A 19,450-nucleotide genomic window follows, 5' to 3' on the forward strand; every position below is an offset into this window, starting at 1 on the left:
TGGTACCTGGGTGATGAAATAATCAGTACAACTAACCCCTGTGACAAAAGTTTACCTGTATGGCAAACTTGCACAGCTACCCCTGAAGCCAAAATAAAAGTTTAAAAAAAAATTGATGATCTCACCTATTCTCATGGGGAAGGTTCTGAAAGTAACAGCTACCTCTAGTTAAAAATCTTTCAGGAAAGAAGCAAACAAACACGACATCACCTTTTTGTTTTTCTTGTCTGTCTCTTAATTATTCAGAAATGGGATTGCTGTATGGCAGACATCCAAATGTTGTCTACAGTAGAATTCAGAGATAGAAGCAAACACTTGAATCAGTCATGTGGTGAGATGCTACTTGTCACTTTCAAAGTTACAATCCAGATTTTCAGTGCATTTTCATCCAACTCTGGTGAACTTTTCCCAGGATGTCATGTACTATGGAATTTCCCCCCAAGGTATTATTATTCTGTGATAGATCCAGTTCCAATATGTTTCATTATAAAACAAGCCATGTGATGTATTCTGTTCAACTGATTACTTAAATGAAATGGATAACTATTTCCGATGTAAATGCTCTGAATAACCCACAAATTCCTCGGAAACACATTTGCATACTTTGAGATGACGAACACTCTAAATGCACCCTTCTTGTGACACCTAGTGAAATGTTTTCTGTCCCTAGAAGATCATTTAACATACTGTCCATTGCTGGACAGCATTCTTTTATTGTCACAGGAGCAGCGATTTCTCTAGCGATAGTCATATTATTCATGTAGAGACAAATTGAAGTGGTGAACCTTTAAAAGTTGACTCCAGGCTCAGTGAGAAAGTAACTTAAATGTAGCCTCAGCTTTTTTAAATGGGCTACAGGGTGATGACGATACCCTCTCAGGCATGCAGTGGCTTACTGGAAAGTCAGGATAATTGCATCAACACTTTCAATTGTGATAGAAGTCTTCAAGAAACCAGCACTGCAGCATGTACTTGAAATGCACCATCTTGTACAGTTCTTTTTTCCAAGAAACTGAGATTCAAAACAGTGAAATATGTAGCATAAATATATATATATATGAACTTGACTAGAACAAGGAAAATTCGTGTCCAAAGACTGTACTCATTTATTTGGTGATTTTCCCCTAGTGGCATGATAAATCTCCACATCATGATGATGAATTGGCCTGAATAGATGCTTCTGTTTTACTCCTACTTGAAAACTTTTAGATCTGCAGGCATATCCTCTTACGAAAAAGTGAAAGTTGCCTTAAACATTTGATAAAAAGTTATTTTGGGAGTACCCAAGTTTGATAACCAATCTGGTAAACAATAGTGAAATTGGTAGATGTCCTTATTATCACCTGCATAACCTGTATAATTCTTGAACATCTGTTTGTTCATTCAACACAGACGTGCTGAGTATTTTCCAAATGTCAGGCATTGTTCCTGGTGATAGGATGTACAGCCCGAATTAAGAAAAGTGATAGACACTAGGCATGGTGACTCACGCCTATAATCCCAACACTTTGAAAGTTTGATTGATGAGGATCTCTTTAGGCCAGCCTGGATAACATAGGGACACCTATGTCTGCAAAAAATCCAATGAATCTCCTGGACATACTGGTGCATGCTTGTAGTCCCAGCTACTCAGGAGGCTGAGGTGGGAGGATGGCTTTAGCCCAGGAGTTGGAGGCTGCAGTGAGCTGTGACAGCATCACTGCCCTGCAGCTTTGGCAATATAGCAAGACACCATCTCCAAAAAAAATTAAAAAATAAAGACAAGTGATGTTTTTGCTATTTCTGACTATATGGAGATGGCACTATACACATTCCTATACAAATGAATAGGAATTTCATAGAGAGATGTTGAGGGTTTCATGGAAGAGCCAGGCAGTGTTCTAGGTGGTCATTGTGTGGCTTCATTATTCTTGTCTGCTTTCTTACTCCTTTAGGTTGCATTGGAGTTTTTGAAAACCTTGTCTCTTTGCAGGCTCGCCTCTGAACTTTGTCTCCTTGGAGCCACCTCACTGATACAGCTTCGGATGTGGATGTGGATTTGAACCATGTCGCGGCCCCGGGGACTGCTATGGCTCCCTTTGTTTTTCACCTCCGTCTGTGTCATGTTAAACTCCAATGTCATCTTTTGGATAACTGCTCTTGCCATCAAGTTCACCCTCATTGACAGCCAAGCACAGTATCCAGTTGTCAACACAAATTATGGCAAAATCAGGGGCCTGAAAACACCGTTACCCAGTGAGATCTTGGGTCCAGTGGAGCAGTACTTAGGGGTCCCCTATGCCTCACCCCCCACTGGGGAGAGGCGGTTTCAGCCCCCAGAATCCCCATCCTCCTGGACTGGCATCCGAAATGCTACTCAGTTTGCTGCTGTGTGCCCTCAGCACCTGGATGAGAGATTCTTATTGCATGACATGCTGCCCATCTGGTTTACCCTCAATTTGGATACTTTGATGACCTATGTTCAAGATCAAAATGAAGACTGCCTTTACTTAAACATTTACGTGCCCACGGAAGATGGTGAGTACCTCATTGGAACAGAAAACAATGCCTCTTGCACAGGGTGTAGAGACATTTGCCAGGAGGGTTTTATAGTGTCTCGTGCATGATCTTTTCTATAACCTGTTTATTTTATTTTAATTTATTTTTCATATTCCAAATGCGGTTCTTGCAGCAGCTTACCCTGTGTTCCACTTGTATATATTGGACCATCTACTGGATGGACAAAACTATCGATAGCGACTTTAATTATTTTCATATATTGCCTAATTAATGTTTTATAGTTTTATTTGCAGATGAAAATTAATATGAGCATATATTGTTGCATGTTATACCTGAATCATCTGTAAAGGAATGAATCTGTAGAAAAATAATAGAATTAAGGACACTCTCATGTTCTAGTTTACAAACTGAAAGATAGAGAAAATAGTTCTTTATGCCATAATGACTTGAGATATTAGCACCTTGAGTTTTCAAAGAAAAACTTTATTTTTTTAAATATATAAGCAAGAGGTAGTTCATACAATGGTTGTATTTCATTGTTTAGAATCCATTTTCTTAATGTAAATTTGCACTTTGTTTTTTTCCAGTACCCACTACAATCAAATGATAAAATATAGTCAGATGATTCTAGCTACATTAGAGACTAATGTGTTTGTGTTTTTAAAAATTTCCTCTTTTTTCTATAAAACACCAATGAAAGTCTGTAAACACAATAACATTTAATATGTTAACCCAATGCTAATAAAACATGAACAGCTTTATGTGTATATAGTTTTCAAATTCAGATTTCCTAGGAAGAATAGTCAACTGAAGTTTAATTATGGGTCATTCACTAAGTGAATGAACTCTGCATTCACAACAACATATTGAAATGTTGGCATCATGCTGATTCTCTCCAAAGACTTTCTCTTAGGCAGTATCTCAATTCGTATCAGTGCTTTTATTTAGCAGGATAGATAGTAATATTATTATTTGGAATTCAGAATTCTGCTCTGACCACTCAGAATCTCTACTTTTTTTGCTTAGCTTTGTCTTTCTGCCTTGATCAGAACTGCTAAAATTTCTACATTTCTGCTTTCATAAAATGTGTAGATATATTTAAAAATGCAAAAATGGGACTTTATTTCAGGTAAGTATTTATCTTTAAATTTAAGAAATAACTTGAATGAGAAAAAGTTTTGGCAATTTCTTTGTAGTACAATAGTTTTATGAAACATAAATTATTTTTCTTTAGAAAGCAGTATTTTTTACAATTCCCTTTAAAATAAATCAGGTCTTGCTGAAGGTGAGTCTTTTCATTGAAATTGTCATCATGATCTACTAAGTTTAGTCTTGAGTCTTCATAACTAATTACAAATTTCTATATTTGTAATTAGCGATACCTTACCAATTTCTTTATTTAAATTTTATAGATTATAAATTTCTCTTTGCTGTCTAGATGACAGGTTAATTAATTAACTTAAATTACATATTTAACCTTTTGATAGGTGCTCAAATAAGATCAAAATCAGTCCAGCCAGTCAGAAGCTCTAGTGGGACACATGGGACGTTGTTGACAAGGAACAGTTGGAGACCGAATCTGCATGCTCTGTGTGTGTGTGTGTGTGTGTGTGTTTGAGAGAGAGAAAGTGTGTGTTTGTGTCTACATGTGTCAGAGAGACAGAGAGAAAGAACCAGAGAAAAAGATGGGGGTCTTTTGAGGAAGCAATGCAGAATATGGCTTGGTAGCTTGATTAAACATAAGTTATGAAAGTCAAGCTGAGAAGTTCCAGTCTCACATACTAAGTTTATGTCAGTTCATACATGAGCGGATGGCACTACAATTTGAGATTTCTCTTGATCACCAAGGAGACTGAACACAGAAAGGCAATCTATGGAAACACTTCAGGATTTTAATGAGAACCTTTGGTATTGTTAGAAGTGAGGTTAAAAAGTAAGGGAAAAATAAAAAGACACATTTAGAAGTACTTGCTCAGACAAGATGTTGTATTAAATATAAAACTTGGAGGAGAAAAAGCCATAAGCAAGTCCAGGTTGCCTTGAGGAATGGACAGAGCCAAGGAACTACTTCCTGAGTGACCTACACCTGTACTATTTCTCTGTATCCCTGGACATACATCTTAAGGTCTTATTCTTGAAAGATTTCAGGTGCAAGGAGCCCTTCCATTCTTCATCATGGGACTAAAAACACTGGGAAATATAAAGAAAAATATAAATGAAAGTCATTATTGCCCAAGCGAGGTGGCTAATACCTCTAATGTTTAGGAGGCCGAGGTGGGTGGATCACTTGAGGTCAGGAGTTTCTGACTAGCCTGGCCAATATGCTGAAACCTCTTCTTTGACAAAAGTACACAAAATTAGCTGGGTGTGGTGGTTCATGCCTGTAATCTGCGCTACTCAGGAGGCTGAGGCAGGGGAATTGCTTGAACCTGAGAGGCAGAAGGAGGTTTCAGTGACTCAAGATTATACCACTGCACTCTAGTCTTCGTTGCATAGTGAGACACTGTCTCAAAAAAAGAAAAACAGAAAAGAAAGTCACTATCATTGTCTCTTCCATTGTAGGATAACAGCAAATGCCATTATAATTTCTAGAGACCTTAAATTCTTTTTTTTTCTAGCAATACAATTGAAAAAGGAAGATATTTTAAAAAGAGCAGACGATTGAATGCAAGGTGTCTGTGTCGTCTTTTTCCCCAGGATGAAACCTGAGACTTTGAATTCTATTACTTAAGTAAACATGCCACGATTATTGATTTAGGACCTATTCAGTGAAACTTGGAGCTTTGTGATGAAATGTAAACAGACATGACATGGACATTGACCTGCAGAAATTTGGATAGTTAGTAAACATAGAGGTAGATAATAAGCCATAGCATCCTAGTGAAGGAACGAAGAAAGTTCTGTGACAGTTCAGGGACAAGTTTTGTTTTGAGGAAATCTGGATGGAAGCTGTAAATTGTTGAACTGTGTCCTGAAGAATATTTGGGCTATAGAAGGGATTCATCTGTTAGGATCTGATGAGTGGAACATTAGAACACACAAATCTATGTTAAGCAGCTACATGCCAATCGTTGCTGTTACTACTACTTAGGTGTTAAGTGTGGCATGGTAACAGAAGCTCTGCTTTACCATGTGCTGTTTCTGTCAGTGCCATACCATAAAAGCTCTTTTATTTATTATTTATTTTTTTTTTAGAGACAGGGTCTCATTCTGTCACCCAGGCTGAAGTGCAATAGTGCAATCATAGCTCACTGCAGTCTTGACTTCCTGGGCTCAGAGAATTCTTCCATCTCAGCTTTCTGAGTAGCTGGGACTACAGATACACTCCGCCACACCTGGCTAATATATATCATTTTATTATTTTGTAGAAATAGGGTGTCGCTATGTTGCTCTGGCTGGTCTTGGGCTCAAGTGCTCTCTCACCTTGGCCTGCCAAATTCTGGGATTACTGGCAGAAGCCTTTGGACTGGAACCATAAATGTTTTTATGTTATCCAGAGCTGCTGACCATGGCAATTTGTGGGGTGGACAAGCTACTTACGATGAAAGGGTGGCAGATGAACAACAGGGAAAGAAACTAGAAAGTCAAATAGTTTTGCTAGTGTTTTCACACACAAGAATTGAATTCACTTCTCTTATAGACAGCACTGGATCTAATTCAAGATATAATTTATAGTATGATTTTCATCCTTGAGTATCTCCCATCTTTTCAGGAAGTCTTACACACTTTTCCGGCATTTCTGCATTAGTCAAGGGGTGTTGGACTGTATCCAGCTGATAGAAAATAACCTAGCCTCAATCTGGCATTGAGGGAAAAATCGAAATTTATTAGAAGGGTTGTGAGATATCCAAACTTACTGCAAAGGTCGAGAAATCAGATTGGGAGAAAGGCAGATATGCAGCTAGACTTTGGAGTCACCTGGAAGCAATGAATCTAAGGACATCATCAATCTTATGTCTGTTTCTTTGCTTCTTTCTGGAAATAGACTTGCTTTACATGGCATGTAAATGGGTTCTCTGCAGTTTTCATTAGATGTATTTTGTTTTTCTCAATACCACCAGTGAGGGACAAAGTTCCATAATTCCATAGTAAAAATCCCTGGCTCTAGTTTTGATTGGCTCATTTGGCTCAACAGTAAGAAGAGATAAAACTAGGCTGCTCTTGGGCATACAAGTTGGCAGGGGGAGAAGGACAGTTCTCACCACAAGGTGTCTGGAATGAGTAGGCACTACTTCACTTCCCTGTCCAAAATGTTTTTGAGGAACATTTATATGCCAGGCAAGCCTTAGAGACTGAGATTACAAGAGATACAAGCATTTCTAATTTTGAGAGATAGGTACTTATAGGCAGAAGAATCATGGTCCTTGAGAGATGTGCATGGCCTCCCTCCTGCCTTCACCCCTCATTCCTGGAACCTGGGAATAGGTTACTAGGCATGGCACCTGACTTCTTCAATATTCTGCTTTAAATACTTACTTCAAATGGCAAAGGTGATTAAGATTGTAGATGGAATTCTGTTTCCTAATCAGCAGACCTTCCAATAGAGAGAATTATCCTTGGTTATCTGATTGAGCACAGTATATTAACAGAGACCCTCCTGTGTGGCTCAAAAGGAGATTAGAGTTGGAGTAGAGTAACACAGTGTGTGAGAGAGATACCTGGACATTGCTGGCTTTGAGTATGAGAGCCAGGATCAAGGAATGTAGGCAACAGCCTTTAGAAGCTAGAAGAGATAAGGAAACTGATTCTTCCTTAGAGCTTCCAGAAAGGAGCCCAACAGCCCTGCTGACACCTTGATTCTATCCCCATGGAAGAAACTGTGACCCGTGGAAGAAACTCTACCTTTGGAAGAAACCTTTGCTCTGTGGAAGAAACCTTTGCTCCGTAGAAGAAACTCTGAAGAAACTATAAAAGAGTAAATGTGTATTGTTCCAAGCTTATTAAGTTTGTGGAGATTTGTGATATTATTTGAAATTCATAATGAAGTATTACTCTGAAAACAAAGTTCAGAGTCACTGAAGTTGTTAGGTTTCTAGCCTTCTGACCCCATCTCCATTCTGGGATTCTACTTCCAATAATTTCTAGTTGAAAACACTCTTGGGCACTTAGAGTTTTTGCCTTCCTCAAGAATGCCAAGGAGACTATACAGATTATTCTTTTAGGGCAGATATTTGCCAGATATTTAAAAAATTTCCCTTCTAAAATTTCAGTGATAGTTATTTGTCTCTGAGCTGGATCTTGCATTGTTGCCCAGGCTATAGTGCAGTGGCACAGTCATAGCTCACTGCAGCCTCAAACTCCTAGGCACAGTGATTCTACCACTTCAACCTCCTGAGTGTCTGGGACTACAGACTGGTACTATATTAAGCTTCAGAGAAGAAGCATGTCATGTCCAGGTTCCCACAAATTAGAAAATGGTGGAATATATATATATATATATATATATATATATATATATATATATATATATATTTTTTTTTTTTTTTTTTTTGAGAAGGAGTTTTGCTCTTGTTGTCCAGGCAGGAGTGCGATGGTGTGATCTCTACTCACAGCAACCTCTGCCTTCCATGATGAAGTGATTCTCTTGCCTCGGCCTCCTGAGTAGCTGGGATTACAAGCATGCACCACCATACCCAGCTAGTTTTTGTAGAGATGGGATTTCACCATGTTAGTCAGGCTGGTCTCAAACTCCTGACCTCAAGTGATCCACAAAGAAACAATGAAAAAAAAAATCCCCTATTAGATTTGCATTACAATTTTCAGCCACCATGACCGGCAAGTTTTTATATTTTTTAAAGAGTTGCAGCCTTCCCATGTTGCCCAGGCTGGTCTGGAGATCCTAGCCTCAAGTGATCCTACCATCTCAGACTCCAGAATTCTGGGATTACAGACATGAGCCACCACAGTCAGGGACATTCTGCAAATTTGACATTTTGCATCAGGTTAATATAGTCCCATGGTAAATTGTCCTAAATAGCATATTCAAAAGATACACTGTTTTGACACAGGAAAGTAATAAAGGGTCATTTAATTTTTCTTTTTTTTCAGACAGCTATAACAGATTTCCAGAGAAGATGGCTTTGAATGACTTATAACGAAGTACCCAAATTGTTATTTCCTCATCTGTCTCCATAGAGTTTCACTTGTGATGGTGGCTGCAGCTTTACATTTTGTATTTTCCTACTTACAAACACTGCTGACAAAATCTTCTGAGCACTCCACTCCTTCTGGCTACAACTTAAGCTGTGGTCACTTCTGGGCAAAATGGTTCTCTGACCTTTTGAACGTACACTTTGTTTACTCTGCCAGCCAAAACTTGTTTGCTGGAATTGGAATGACAGTTTATTCCTTGGCAGATCGATCATTATGGGCAAGTGACTCAGCTTGCATGGGCCACAGTGGCCTCATGTCTAAAATAGGGGCAGCTGAGAGGTTTAAGGTTTTAATCCATATAGAATGCTTAGTATCCAGCACACACAAGCACCTGTAATCTGATGTTAGTGCAACATCATTAATAATAGAAAACAGAACTTGAAAATTTCAGCGAAATAACATGTGTATAATGGGTCTGGAATGAATGGTAATCCAGGCATAATAAATGTTGATCATCTGTGACATAACAGTTTATTGTAATGGAGTGGTAAGCTTAAGAAATAAGACCAACAGCCCGTCATTTCTGGTGGTTTCTACTGTGGTTTTAACAAATGGGAATTTCAAGAAGAGTAACATTTTGGTTAAAAGAGCCCATTATTATCATTCTGCTTTATTTGTAACTTTACTCTTTTTGAGCTCCTGTTATCAAATGGATTTTGAGCATATGTGAATTAGATAAATTAATCACCATGAAAGGATTAGAATAACTTTTTTGAAAATTATCTGAAACCGTCAAATGGCAATAAAACTACTCTTCGTGTGTGAGATTAAAGAGAAATTAATTTTCTTTCTCTTGTCTAGACACACAAAGTCCAATTGTATGCATATAGTCACAAAATCTAGGTGAAAAATGAAAACTATGTTAACAGAGTGAGAGCGATGTTTTAACCAATCAACATCAACATACAATTGGTGACAATTACTAAATTACTCCAATTTTCATCTGGTAGTTGGATGTTTGACATTGTGTAGACATAGCTTGCCAGTAAAGATAATTATGAAAGATTATTAAATAAGGGTCTCCCTGACACAGATTAACTGAAAAGTATTTAGTATTTTTTGAAAGCACAGGTAATCTGTGCTTGGAAATTATGTGTGTTTTGAATACTACTATTTGATAGTATGAATTGTGCCTGTTTGAATAATTAAGAAATAGCTTTTCCTAACCAAGAACATTTTCCATCACATACATAATTTTCCAGTATGTGAATTCTAATTCAATTCAAATTGCAATTTTGATTCTTGTCATAATTTGAACAGATTACCTAGAATATATAATCAAATTTTCACATACTGCATGTCATAAGAATTTTTTTCTTAGAAATTGTCAGAGATAGAAACTTTAGGTGTGCCTAGTCCATTGGAATATTTGGCCATTTAAAACAATTAGCTCATTATTTATTTGTGGAGTCTTGCTTCCTAAGATGTTGTAGTCTAATTTTTGTCATTTAATATTGCTGATTTAAATACTGTTATTTATTTTCCATAGTAATTTAGCCAAGCTATTTATTGTTTATTTATTTTTTATTTTGGAGACATAGTTTTGCTCTGTTGCCCAAGTTGGAGTGCAGTGTGGTGCAATGTCCACAACCTCCATCTCTCAGGTTCAAGAGATTCTCCTGCCTCCTGTGTAGCTGGGACTACAGGCATCCGCCACCACGCCCAGCAAATTTTTGTATTTTTAGTAGAGATGGGGTTTCACTGTGTTGGCCAGGCTTGTCTCGAAATTCTGACCTCAGGTGATCTGCCCACCTCGGCTTCCCAGAGTGCTGGGATTACAGGTGTGAGCCACCATGCCTGGCCTAACCAATCCATTTAAGCTTTTAAATATTTAGTGTCATCAACTATTAAAAATAAGAGTAATATGATTATCAATCCTCTGATTTTTTATTTAGAACCATAGTGATTTGGGAGCAAACAACTATATAGGAAATAATTATAAAAGAGAAAAGATTAGTGTATTCTTTGAACTTTAATGTCATATTAATTGAATGTTAATCCAACGACTTTATCTTTCATTGCAAGATTCCCTGCCTGAATGAAGTACTGGAAACCCTTGTTGAGAGTAGGTCCTACCTTCCTAGTTTGTTTTTTGGTTTTCCTAAACCAGGCTGTTTACAAAATGACTCAGTTTAACATTTTCTCTTTATATTTAAGCATCTCTTTACTTGGTGCAATCACAGCCAAACTGCAGTGAAAACAAAGAGAAATTGAGTAGTTGTGAGCTCCAGATTTCAGAGTCACAGAGAGTTTGTGAGATCAAAACGTCTGTGCTCAATAAGTAAATTAGACCCTCCTAAATCACATAGTCAGTTTAAGGCAAGGGAATCAAAGAGAAAGACTCCGAAAGAGTGACCTATCTGTGGAATAGCTACTGGTAAAATACAACAAAGATGAGACAGTGTAGTCTCCACCTTATTATTTCAATCTAACGTTCTGTATTGAGATTCAGAGAAGCAGGTCCAGGTTTCCACAAATTAGAAAGTGGTGGCTTGGTCCTATAATCCCAGTACTTTGGGAGCCTTGGTGGGGGGATTGCTTGAGCTCAGGAGTTTAGGCCAGCCTGGGCAACATGACAAAACCCTGTCCCTACCAAAAAAAAAAAAAAAATAGCTGCACATGGTGGCACTGGCCTGTAGTCCTAGCTACTTGGGGGGCTGAGGTGGTAGGATCACTTGAGGCTAGGAGATCAAGGCTGCAGTGAGCCAAGACCACAATGGGCACTCCAGCCTGGGTGACACATGAGACCTTTTATCTAAAAAAAAAACAAAGGAAAAACATTTCCCTGTTAGATTTTACATATCTGCTGATGACTTTTAATGGTGAAGGCAAGCATTGGTATGTGGTCTGTGGTGTATGTGTGTGTGTGTGTGTATTTGTGTGTGTGTGTGTGTGTCTATGTGTGTGTGAATGGTGTTGAAGGAAACCCATAGGAAAAGTATCCGTAATTCATTTAAGATCAAATTTGTTACAGTTTTCTTGGAAATGCCAACTAATAAAACATGTAAACCACTCTACAGCCTCTTCCTCCCTAAAACCCCAAACATCTCGAAGTCTCCTTCAAGTCAGATATCCTCTTGGTTCTCTGTGCAAGTTGTCTGCACACTCCTCAGGTTTGTCTTTGGGAAAGTCCCTGTTGCCATCAGAAAGAAAGAACACAGCAGGCATTGATTTGTCTCAGGCAAAGGAGATCTTCGGGTGGGTTTCAACAAGATATGAAAATTCCAGGTTCATGAATACTCCCTTTTTTTTTTCTTAAAAAGTTTATCTTTAGCTACGTTCTACTCCCCTCTCTGTCTTTTATGATATAATCATTAACTCAACAAGGGAACATCTGCTATTCGCCTAACATCTTATCTGCCTGTAGCATATGGACTTTGGCCTCCAGTTAGGCCAATGATATTATTGATCTCCTACTCCCAGTGTATATTCTTTGGATGTTTTTGTCTCTTTTCCATTACTTGTTATCTTTAGAGACATTTTAGGTAGCTTACTTAAAAATTATTAATAAATAAGTCATTATTAGCAATTAGCATAGACAAGGCCTTAGGTGAGTGTAAGTGGGTATATGGGGAGATCTAACCCCTAAACCCACTGCTGGAAAAGTGAATGTGAAAGTCCCATTTATATGTGACCCAATTAAACCAACATTCCATAAAAGGCACAAAATCTTCAGCGACTGCTTTAGCATTTCAGGGAAAAGACAATGGCGGCAAACATGAAAGTTGATGTTTTCTTTTCTTTTCTTTCTTTTCCTTTTTTTTTTTTTTTTTTTTTTTTTGAGACAGAGTCTCACTCTTGATGCCTGGAGTGCAATGTCATGATCTCGGCTCACTGCAACCTCCATCTCCTGGGTTCAAGTGATTCTCCTGCCTCAGCCTCCTGAGTAACTGTGACTACAGGCACCTGCCACTACACCCTGCTAATTTTTGTATTTTTTGTAGAGATGGGGTTTCACCATGTTGGCCTGGCTGGTCTCGAACTTCTGACCTCAGGCGATCCACCCACCTCAGCCTCCCAAAGTGCTGGAATTACAGGTGTGAACTACCACACCTGGCCAAACGTGGATGTGTTCTATGGAGGATCCTTGACAGAAAGATTTTCATTCAGTCTTGCGATGAATATACAGAGTGTAAACACATGGTTGTGCAGTGGGGAAATGCTATGTTTCCTAAAACTGAGGTTCTTGTTTATTGCTTCTTTAGCTGCACAGAGACATAAAAGATGCAAAACTGGGGAGAAAGGAGAGATAAAACTATGACAAAACTGGAGGAGGGCAACGTGCAATGATGTTGTAATTTAACATGTAAAGTACTCACTTTAGTATTTTTACATTGTTACATTGTGACATTGCAGGATTCATAAGTGCAGTTCCATCCAAATGTATTGTAATGCATATTTTTTTCTTCTTAGCAGACTACACAATAAGGTTAAATCAAAGAACATGAGGCTTTGTCCTTACCAAATTCAAAAATACTTTTTGTGACCTGGTATTTAAATCATTAACACAAAAGCTTTCAGGCTCCCCAAAATTTCTAATGTAGCAAAATCCTTTCATAATTTTATATTTGAGATATATTAATTCAGATAGCTAGTATGAAATCAGTGAAATCAAGTTATACTTTGCATGTTTCTAAAATGTTTAAATTTAAAAATAGAAAATTAAGCCTAAAAAAACTTCAGCTTTCTCAAGAATATTAAAATGTTAATGAATTATTTAATTTTGAGTTAAATCAGATAATAATGAGAACAAATTACACCACTGCACATTCTGCAGGGATCTTTGCACTTTACACTTTTGACTGTTTTATCAGAGGAGATTTTGGTATATTAAATATAATATTAGAAATGTATGAGAACATAAACGATAGAATCAACTTAGATTGTAATCACAGAATGAAAACATCTTCCAAGGAGTAGGAGCTTTTGGGGTAATTTAATCAAAACTCTCTTACCTTATACTATTTCCATGTTCATGTTAAACTTTTGGCACTCTAAGAAGAGATGAACTATCCTTTCCTAAGTTCTAGAAGCTGAATTGAATTATGATTTTACAAATCTGCCATCCACAGTAGATGGTCAATGTGTTGAAGACCCAGAGCATTTTTGAGATAAAAGAATGAATTATATACTTTATTATATGAAACAAATGAACTAGTAGTGCCAGGCCACCACCTATTTTTATTTTTATTTTTTTTGAACCTGAACAATAAAGATGTTTGAAGCTTTTTCTCTTCATTATGGAGTGGGGGACTAGGGGAGGGACAACATTAGGAGAAATACCTAATGTAAGTGATGGGTTGATGGGTGCAGCAAACCACCAGGGCACATGTATATCTGTGTAATAAAACTGCATGTTCTGCACATGTAATGTAGAATTAAAAGTATAATAAAAAAAGAAAGGGAAAGGTTAGTGATGTTTACCTGAGCACTCTCACAGAGATGAAGCAATTTTGATTGTTACCTTCCTCTTCTAATATATAGTTTTAAAAGTCTTAGAAAACATGTTTTTTTATTCCTTCCAGTTAGTCTTTTGCAGGCGTCCTCCTCAGTGTCAAGCATTTGTTCTCATGCATCACATTATATGTTATGAATACACCCAGAGTTTATGTGATTTTTTTTTATTTTTATTTTTTGGAAAATGCATTAAACTCTTGGCTTGTATATTTTGAGCTGGAAGCCACATGTTTTTGTAACATTTTAAAAGCAATATATTTTATAATATGCTTTAGAAATTAAAAGAAAATAGGATACTTCCATTTCCTATGACAAACTGTCAGCATATAGCAAGGCAAAGCCATTTGCTGCTGAAGCTCAGCTTTTTCCTGCAGATGGTGAATACAACTGGCAGCCAAGCTGGGATTCTCTTTACTGCATGTTTCCCTGAAATGCCCAGTCCCTGAGGTGTTACAAGGAGAGAAGTCAGCATACAAGTGTGATAGAATGACCAATAAGCTAATTGGTTTTTAGTTTTGAGAAAGCAGCTGGTTGCCTATTTGTGTGTGTGTGGGGGGGGGGGGGGGTTAAGAAATATTTGTGTTTCATTTAAGTGCAACTAATTTCCATTTAAATGTAAACTACCATATGTATCTACTGTATAGTATTAGACTGCTCAGCCTTAGCAACCTGTTTATCCCTGTGTACTTTTTCTTTCTTTCTTTTTTTTTTTTTTCTAACTTTTTTTTTTTGTCTTAATACTTTAAGTTCTGGGATCCATGTACAGAGAATGCAGGTTTGTTACATGGGTATACACGTGACATGGTGGTTTGCTGCACCCATCCACCCGTCATCTACATTAGGTATTTGCTCTAATGCTCTCCTTCCCACAGTCCCCCACACGCTGAAAGGCTTCAGTGTGGCATGTTCCTCTCCCTGTGTCCATGTGTTCTCATTGTTCAATTCCCACTTGTGAGTGAGAACAGGCAGTGTTTGCTTTTCTGTTCCTGTGTTAGTTTGCTGAGAATGATGGTTTCCAGCTTCATCCATGTCCCTGCAAAGGACATGAAATTATCCTTCTTTATGGCTGAACAGTATTCCACAGTGTATATATGCCACATTTTCTTTATCTAATCTATCATCGATGGGCATTTGGATTGCCTATTTTTAGATGCAGTCAGCTGTAATTTAATTGAATGCAGAATGAATCATTTCCAAGAAATTAAAGTTCATAGGTTGGAAAATAACTGAGTTCATCATTAGGGAAAGCTTATTCTAAGACTTAGGATAAAGTGATCTTCCTTTTGCATTTTATTCAACTTAAGGTCTCATAGATACTTTCATCATCATTATCATCATCATTATCATTATCATCCAAAACATCATCAGAATGATGATGGTTACATCATCATTATCTAAATTTGAGTAGCCATGAAAAGGTATTGTGAGTTCCTAACTTGAGAAGGATCAATTTCTTTGAGATTTTACAGTTATTTTAAGACTGTGGAGCATAGGTTAGAATCTGTGTTTTAAAAACTTTGACAGACCACATCATCAGTAATAAAGTTTTCTCTTGGATGGGTTTTGAGTTGACTTGTGTTACAGTTGAATTGTGTGTCTCAAAAAAAGTTATGTTGATATCTTAACACCTGGTTCCTAGGAAGTTCACCTTATTTGGAAATAGGGTTTCTGCAAATGCAATCAAGGTAAGATGAGTTCATACTGTGTAGGGGAAGATCCTAAATCCAATATGATTAGTGTCCTTGTAAGAAGAGACACACATAGGAAAGGCAGAGCCATGCGTGGGACCAGCCCGGCAAATCTCTGGAAGATGATGGTATTCCTCAAAACACTTTGAAATCATTGGAAGAAAACCACAGCTGGGCTCTTCCTCCTGACCTGGGGATGTCATTGGCTGTATAGAAAACACTATGATAACCTACTAAGGAGATAAGCCTATCAAGAAGCTCAGGTGTTTGGCAATCAACTCATTTCTCCAAATGCACAAGTGAAGAAGGCAACTGTTTTTCTCAATCCTGCAGCTTGCAAAGGCAAAGCCATTACTAGATTTGAAAAAAATGCTGCCCTGATTTTACATCTATCCAGGATGGATGTGTATATTGTTAAGGCAGATTATGAGGGACAAGCCAAGGAACTCCTGAAACTGATGTTAAAAACAGATGTGATCATTGTTGCAGGAGATGGGATGCTGAAGGAGGTTGTTACTGGAGTTCTTCAAAGAACACATGAGGCTCCCTTCAGTAAGATTCCTGTTGGATTTATTCCACTGGGAGGGACGAGTAGTTTGAGTCATACCATCTTTGCTGAACATGGAAACAAAGTCCAACATATTACTGTTGCCACATTTGCCATTGTGAAAGGAGAGACAGTTCCACTTCATGTCTTGCAGATCCAGGGTGATAAGGAACAGCCTGTGTTTGCAGCGACTGGCCTTTGATGGGGACCTTTCACGGATGCTGGCATCAAAGTTAGCAAGTACTAATATCTTGGGCCTTTAAAAATCAAAGCAGCTCACTTTTTCAGCACTCTCAAAGAGTGGCTTCCAACTCACCAGGCCTCTATTTCACACATGGGACCTACAGAGTGACCTCCCAGTGAACCAGAATAGAACCCTGTACAAAGTCCTTCTTTCTACAGGAGAATATTACAAAGTGTGCATCTTACTGGGCACAACTAGAGGATGCCGTTTCCCAAGATGTGAGTCCAGAGGTCTGGAAAGATGTGCAGTTGTCCACCATTGAACTGTCCATCACAACACAGAACACTCAGCTTGACCTGTTGAACAAAGATTTTATGAACATCTGCATTGAACCAGACACCATCAGCAAAGGAGACTTTATAACTATAGGAACTCGAAAGGTTTGAAACCCCAAGCTGCACACTGAGGGCACAGAATGTCTCCAAGCCAACCAATGCACTTTGCTTGTTGCTGAGGGAGCAGGGTGGCCTTTTGGCATTGACAGTGAGAAGTGTGAAGTAAAGCCTGTGGAGGTGAAACTGCTTGCCAGGAAGCTTCAGTTTTTCTGTGATCCTAGGAAGAGAGAATAGATACTGGCAAGCCCCTCCCAGAGAGCAGGCAGAAGACAAGTGCTCTGAGACTACACTTTAAGCCAACGGTAGGACCAAAAGGAAACAGATGCCTCAACCATCCCAACAGTGTTGTCAGAATGTCCCAAGGGGTTTTTCACGGCAAGTACCCTCTGGCCTCCTCCAGCAGTGCTTCCTAAAGCATACTCTGTCACCTGCTTTGCAATCAGGTTATGTTAGGGCATGTTTTATTTTGGTGTGATGGTTGACCCTCCTAAATATGGACTTCCCTCAGACTGGTTCAAGATGGAAAAGAACTTTCTTCTGTTTTCTCCCAAAGTGCAACCACAGTGGAGAGCCCACAGTGTAGGCTTAGGCTGCCTGGGCCCTTCCTTTCTGGTTCTATCCTTTGACCATGTTAGGAATTTGGGGAAAGTACCTTCCTTCCCTAGTGACTTTTTCCTATTTTTAGGCTCCTCCACGAGTGCTGCTATGTGAGCTCTGGCTCCTGTTTAGCTTTTATATCAGTTGTATCCTCAGTCCAGAAATGTATATGAGGTTTTTTCCCTCTTCAACCTTTGCTACAATACTGTAAAATGCTAGTTTTTATTTTTTTATTTTTTTAAGTAGTGCTTTCTAAATGGTTTTCATGAAAGCCACCTGGGGTACATGTTGAAAATTGATTTATTCGGAGTCCACCCCAAACCTAATAACCCATTTTGGGGATGGAGCCCAGGAATCTGCATTTTTAAAAAGTTGGCCACCCTTTCCAGGTGATTCTGTAAGTTGTTCCTCAATGCAGTTGGAGAAATAGTGTTTTAAAGCAGTGATCCACAAAGTATTTTGCACATGTGCCCCCCAGAAGTATTTTGAAAAATCATGTGTCCCCTCCCCTCACCCATCTAAGTTGACATCTAAACTTTTTCATGGGAAGTTAAATAGTTGACAAAGTTTGTATTTGCTGTTGTCACCTAAATATTGGTATTTTAAAATAAAAACTGTTATATATAAAAAAAAATAAGATGAAGAGACACAACAACAAAGACAGAAATGAGGAAAACACCATGTGGGGATGGAAGTAAAGATTGAAGTGATTCATCCCTAAGCTAGGGAGCACTGTTGGAAACTACCAGGAACTAAGAGCAGAAGCATGAAGCATGAAGCACAATGCAAGTTGGAAGCATGAAGCACAATCCAAGTCAAAAGCATGAAATAGATTTTTCTTCAGAGCCTCTAGAAGGAATCATCTTAATTTTGGACTTTGCCCCAGAACAGTGAGAGACTATAAATTTTTGTTGTTTCCAGTCACCAAGTTTGTGGTAATTAGTTACAAAACCCCAGAAATGCATGCAGTCTGGATTAGATATATTCTGCGTACATATGTTGCCTAAGAATGCCAGAAGCCAGAAGAGTCTGCATTTCTGGTTCCTAAAATACTCTCTCAGTACCAATTGCTCTGTCTGTGGAAAGCTCTTCTGACACATTTTTAACCTTTAGGCTGTGTCCTATTTCCTCTGTCCACTAGGGAAGTAGGTCTTGAATTCCAGTCTCCCAAGGCTGACATTTTACCAAGTAAAAGACACTGCCTTTGTGTAACTCCCTCCTCTTTAAGTATAGGGAGGAAATAAGATTTGCTTCTATCTCATGGAATATGATAGAGATAATGGAACACCACTTCCATAATTATGTTATATAAGCATATAAATTGTTTTGCTAGCATACCCTTTCTGTTGCGTTCTTGGTTTCCATGCTTTGATGAAACGAGCAACCATGTTGAACAGGTGCACGTGTCAAGAAACTGACAACTGCCTCTGTACAACAGCTGGCAAGGAACAGAGGCATTCAGTCCAGCATTCCCTAGGGCATTGAACCCTGCAAACAAGCCTGTAAGTGAATCTTCCTCTTTCAGCTTTAAAATGAGACCCCAGCTCAGGCCAACATTTTCATCAGTAAGAGACTTTGAAGCAGTGGATCCAACTGAACTAGTGCCTGGATTCCTGATAAGCAAAAACTTTGATAAAGTAAATTCATTGTTTGAAGCTGTTAAATTTGTGATTACTTATTAGAAAGTGGTCAATAACTGTGGCATAATATGCAAAAAGTGGATTTCAGCTGAGTACAATAATTTGCACCTGTAATCACAGCTACTTCGGAGGCTCAGTGGTAGAATTGCTTGAGGCCAGGAGGTTGAGGCTGCAGTGAGCTATGATAGCACCACTGCAATCATAGTTCACTGCAGCTGTGTGCCTGGGAGACAAAGAAAAATCTTCTGTCTAAAAAAAGACATGGATTTCAAAAGTTAGACAGATTGTAA

General features: G+C 38.3%; 1 protein-coding gene and 1 pseudogene across 1 annotated transcript in view; both read left to right on the plus strand.

Annotated features, from left to right (window-relative positions):
• Window positions 1-19,450, plus strand: part of NLGN4Y (neuroligin 4, Y-linked) — a 321,596-nt gene that overhangs the window by 80,909 nt on the left and 221,237 nt on the right. The window contains 1 exon segment of the mRNA NM_001145058.1: window positions 1,973-2,517. Within this exon segment, the coding sequence (NP_001138530.1) occupies window positions 2,046-2,517 (472 nt within the window). The 5' untranslated portion in view covers window positions 1,973-2,045.
• Window positions 15,920-17,205, plus strand: LOC144338894 (acylglycerol kinase, mitochondrial pseudogene; annotated as a pseudogene).

The sequence above is a fragment of the Macaca mulatta genome, chromosome Y (assembly GCF_049350105.2).
Source record: "Macaca mulatta isolate MMU2019108-1 chromosome Y, T2T-MMU8v2.0, whole genome shotgun sequence".
NCBI lineage: Eukaryota > Metazoa > Chordata > Mammalia > Primates > Cercopithecidae > Macaca > Macaca mulatta.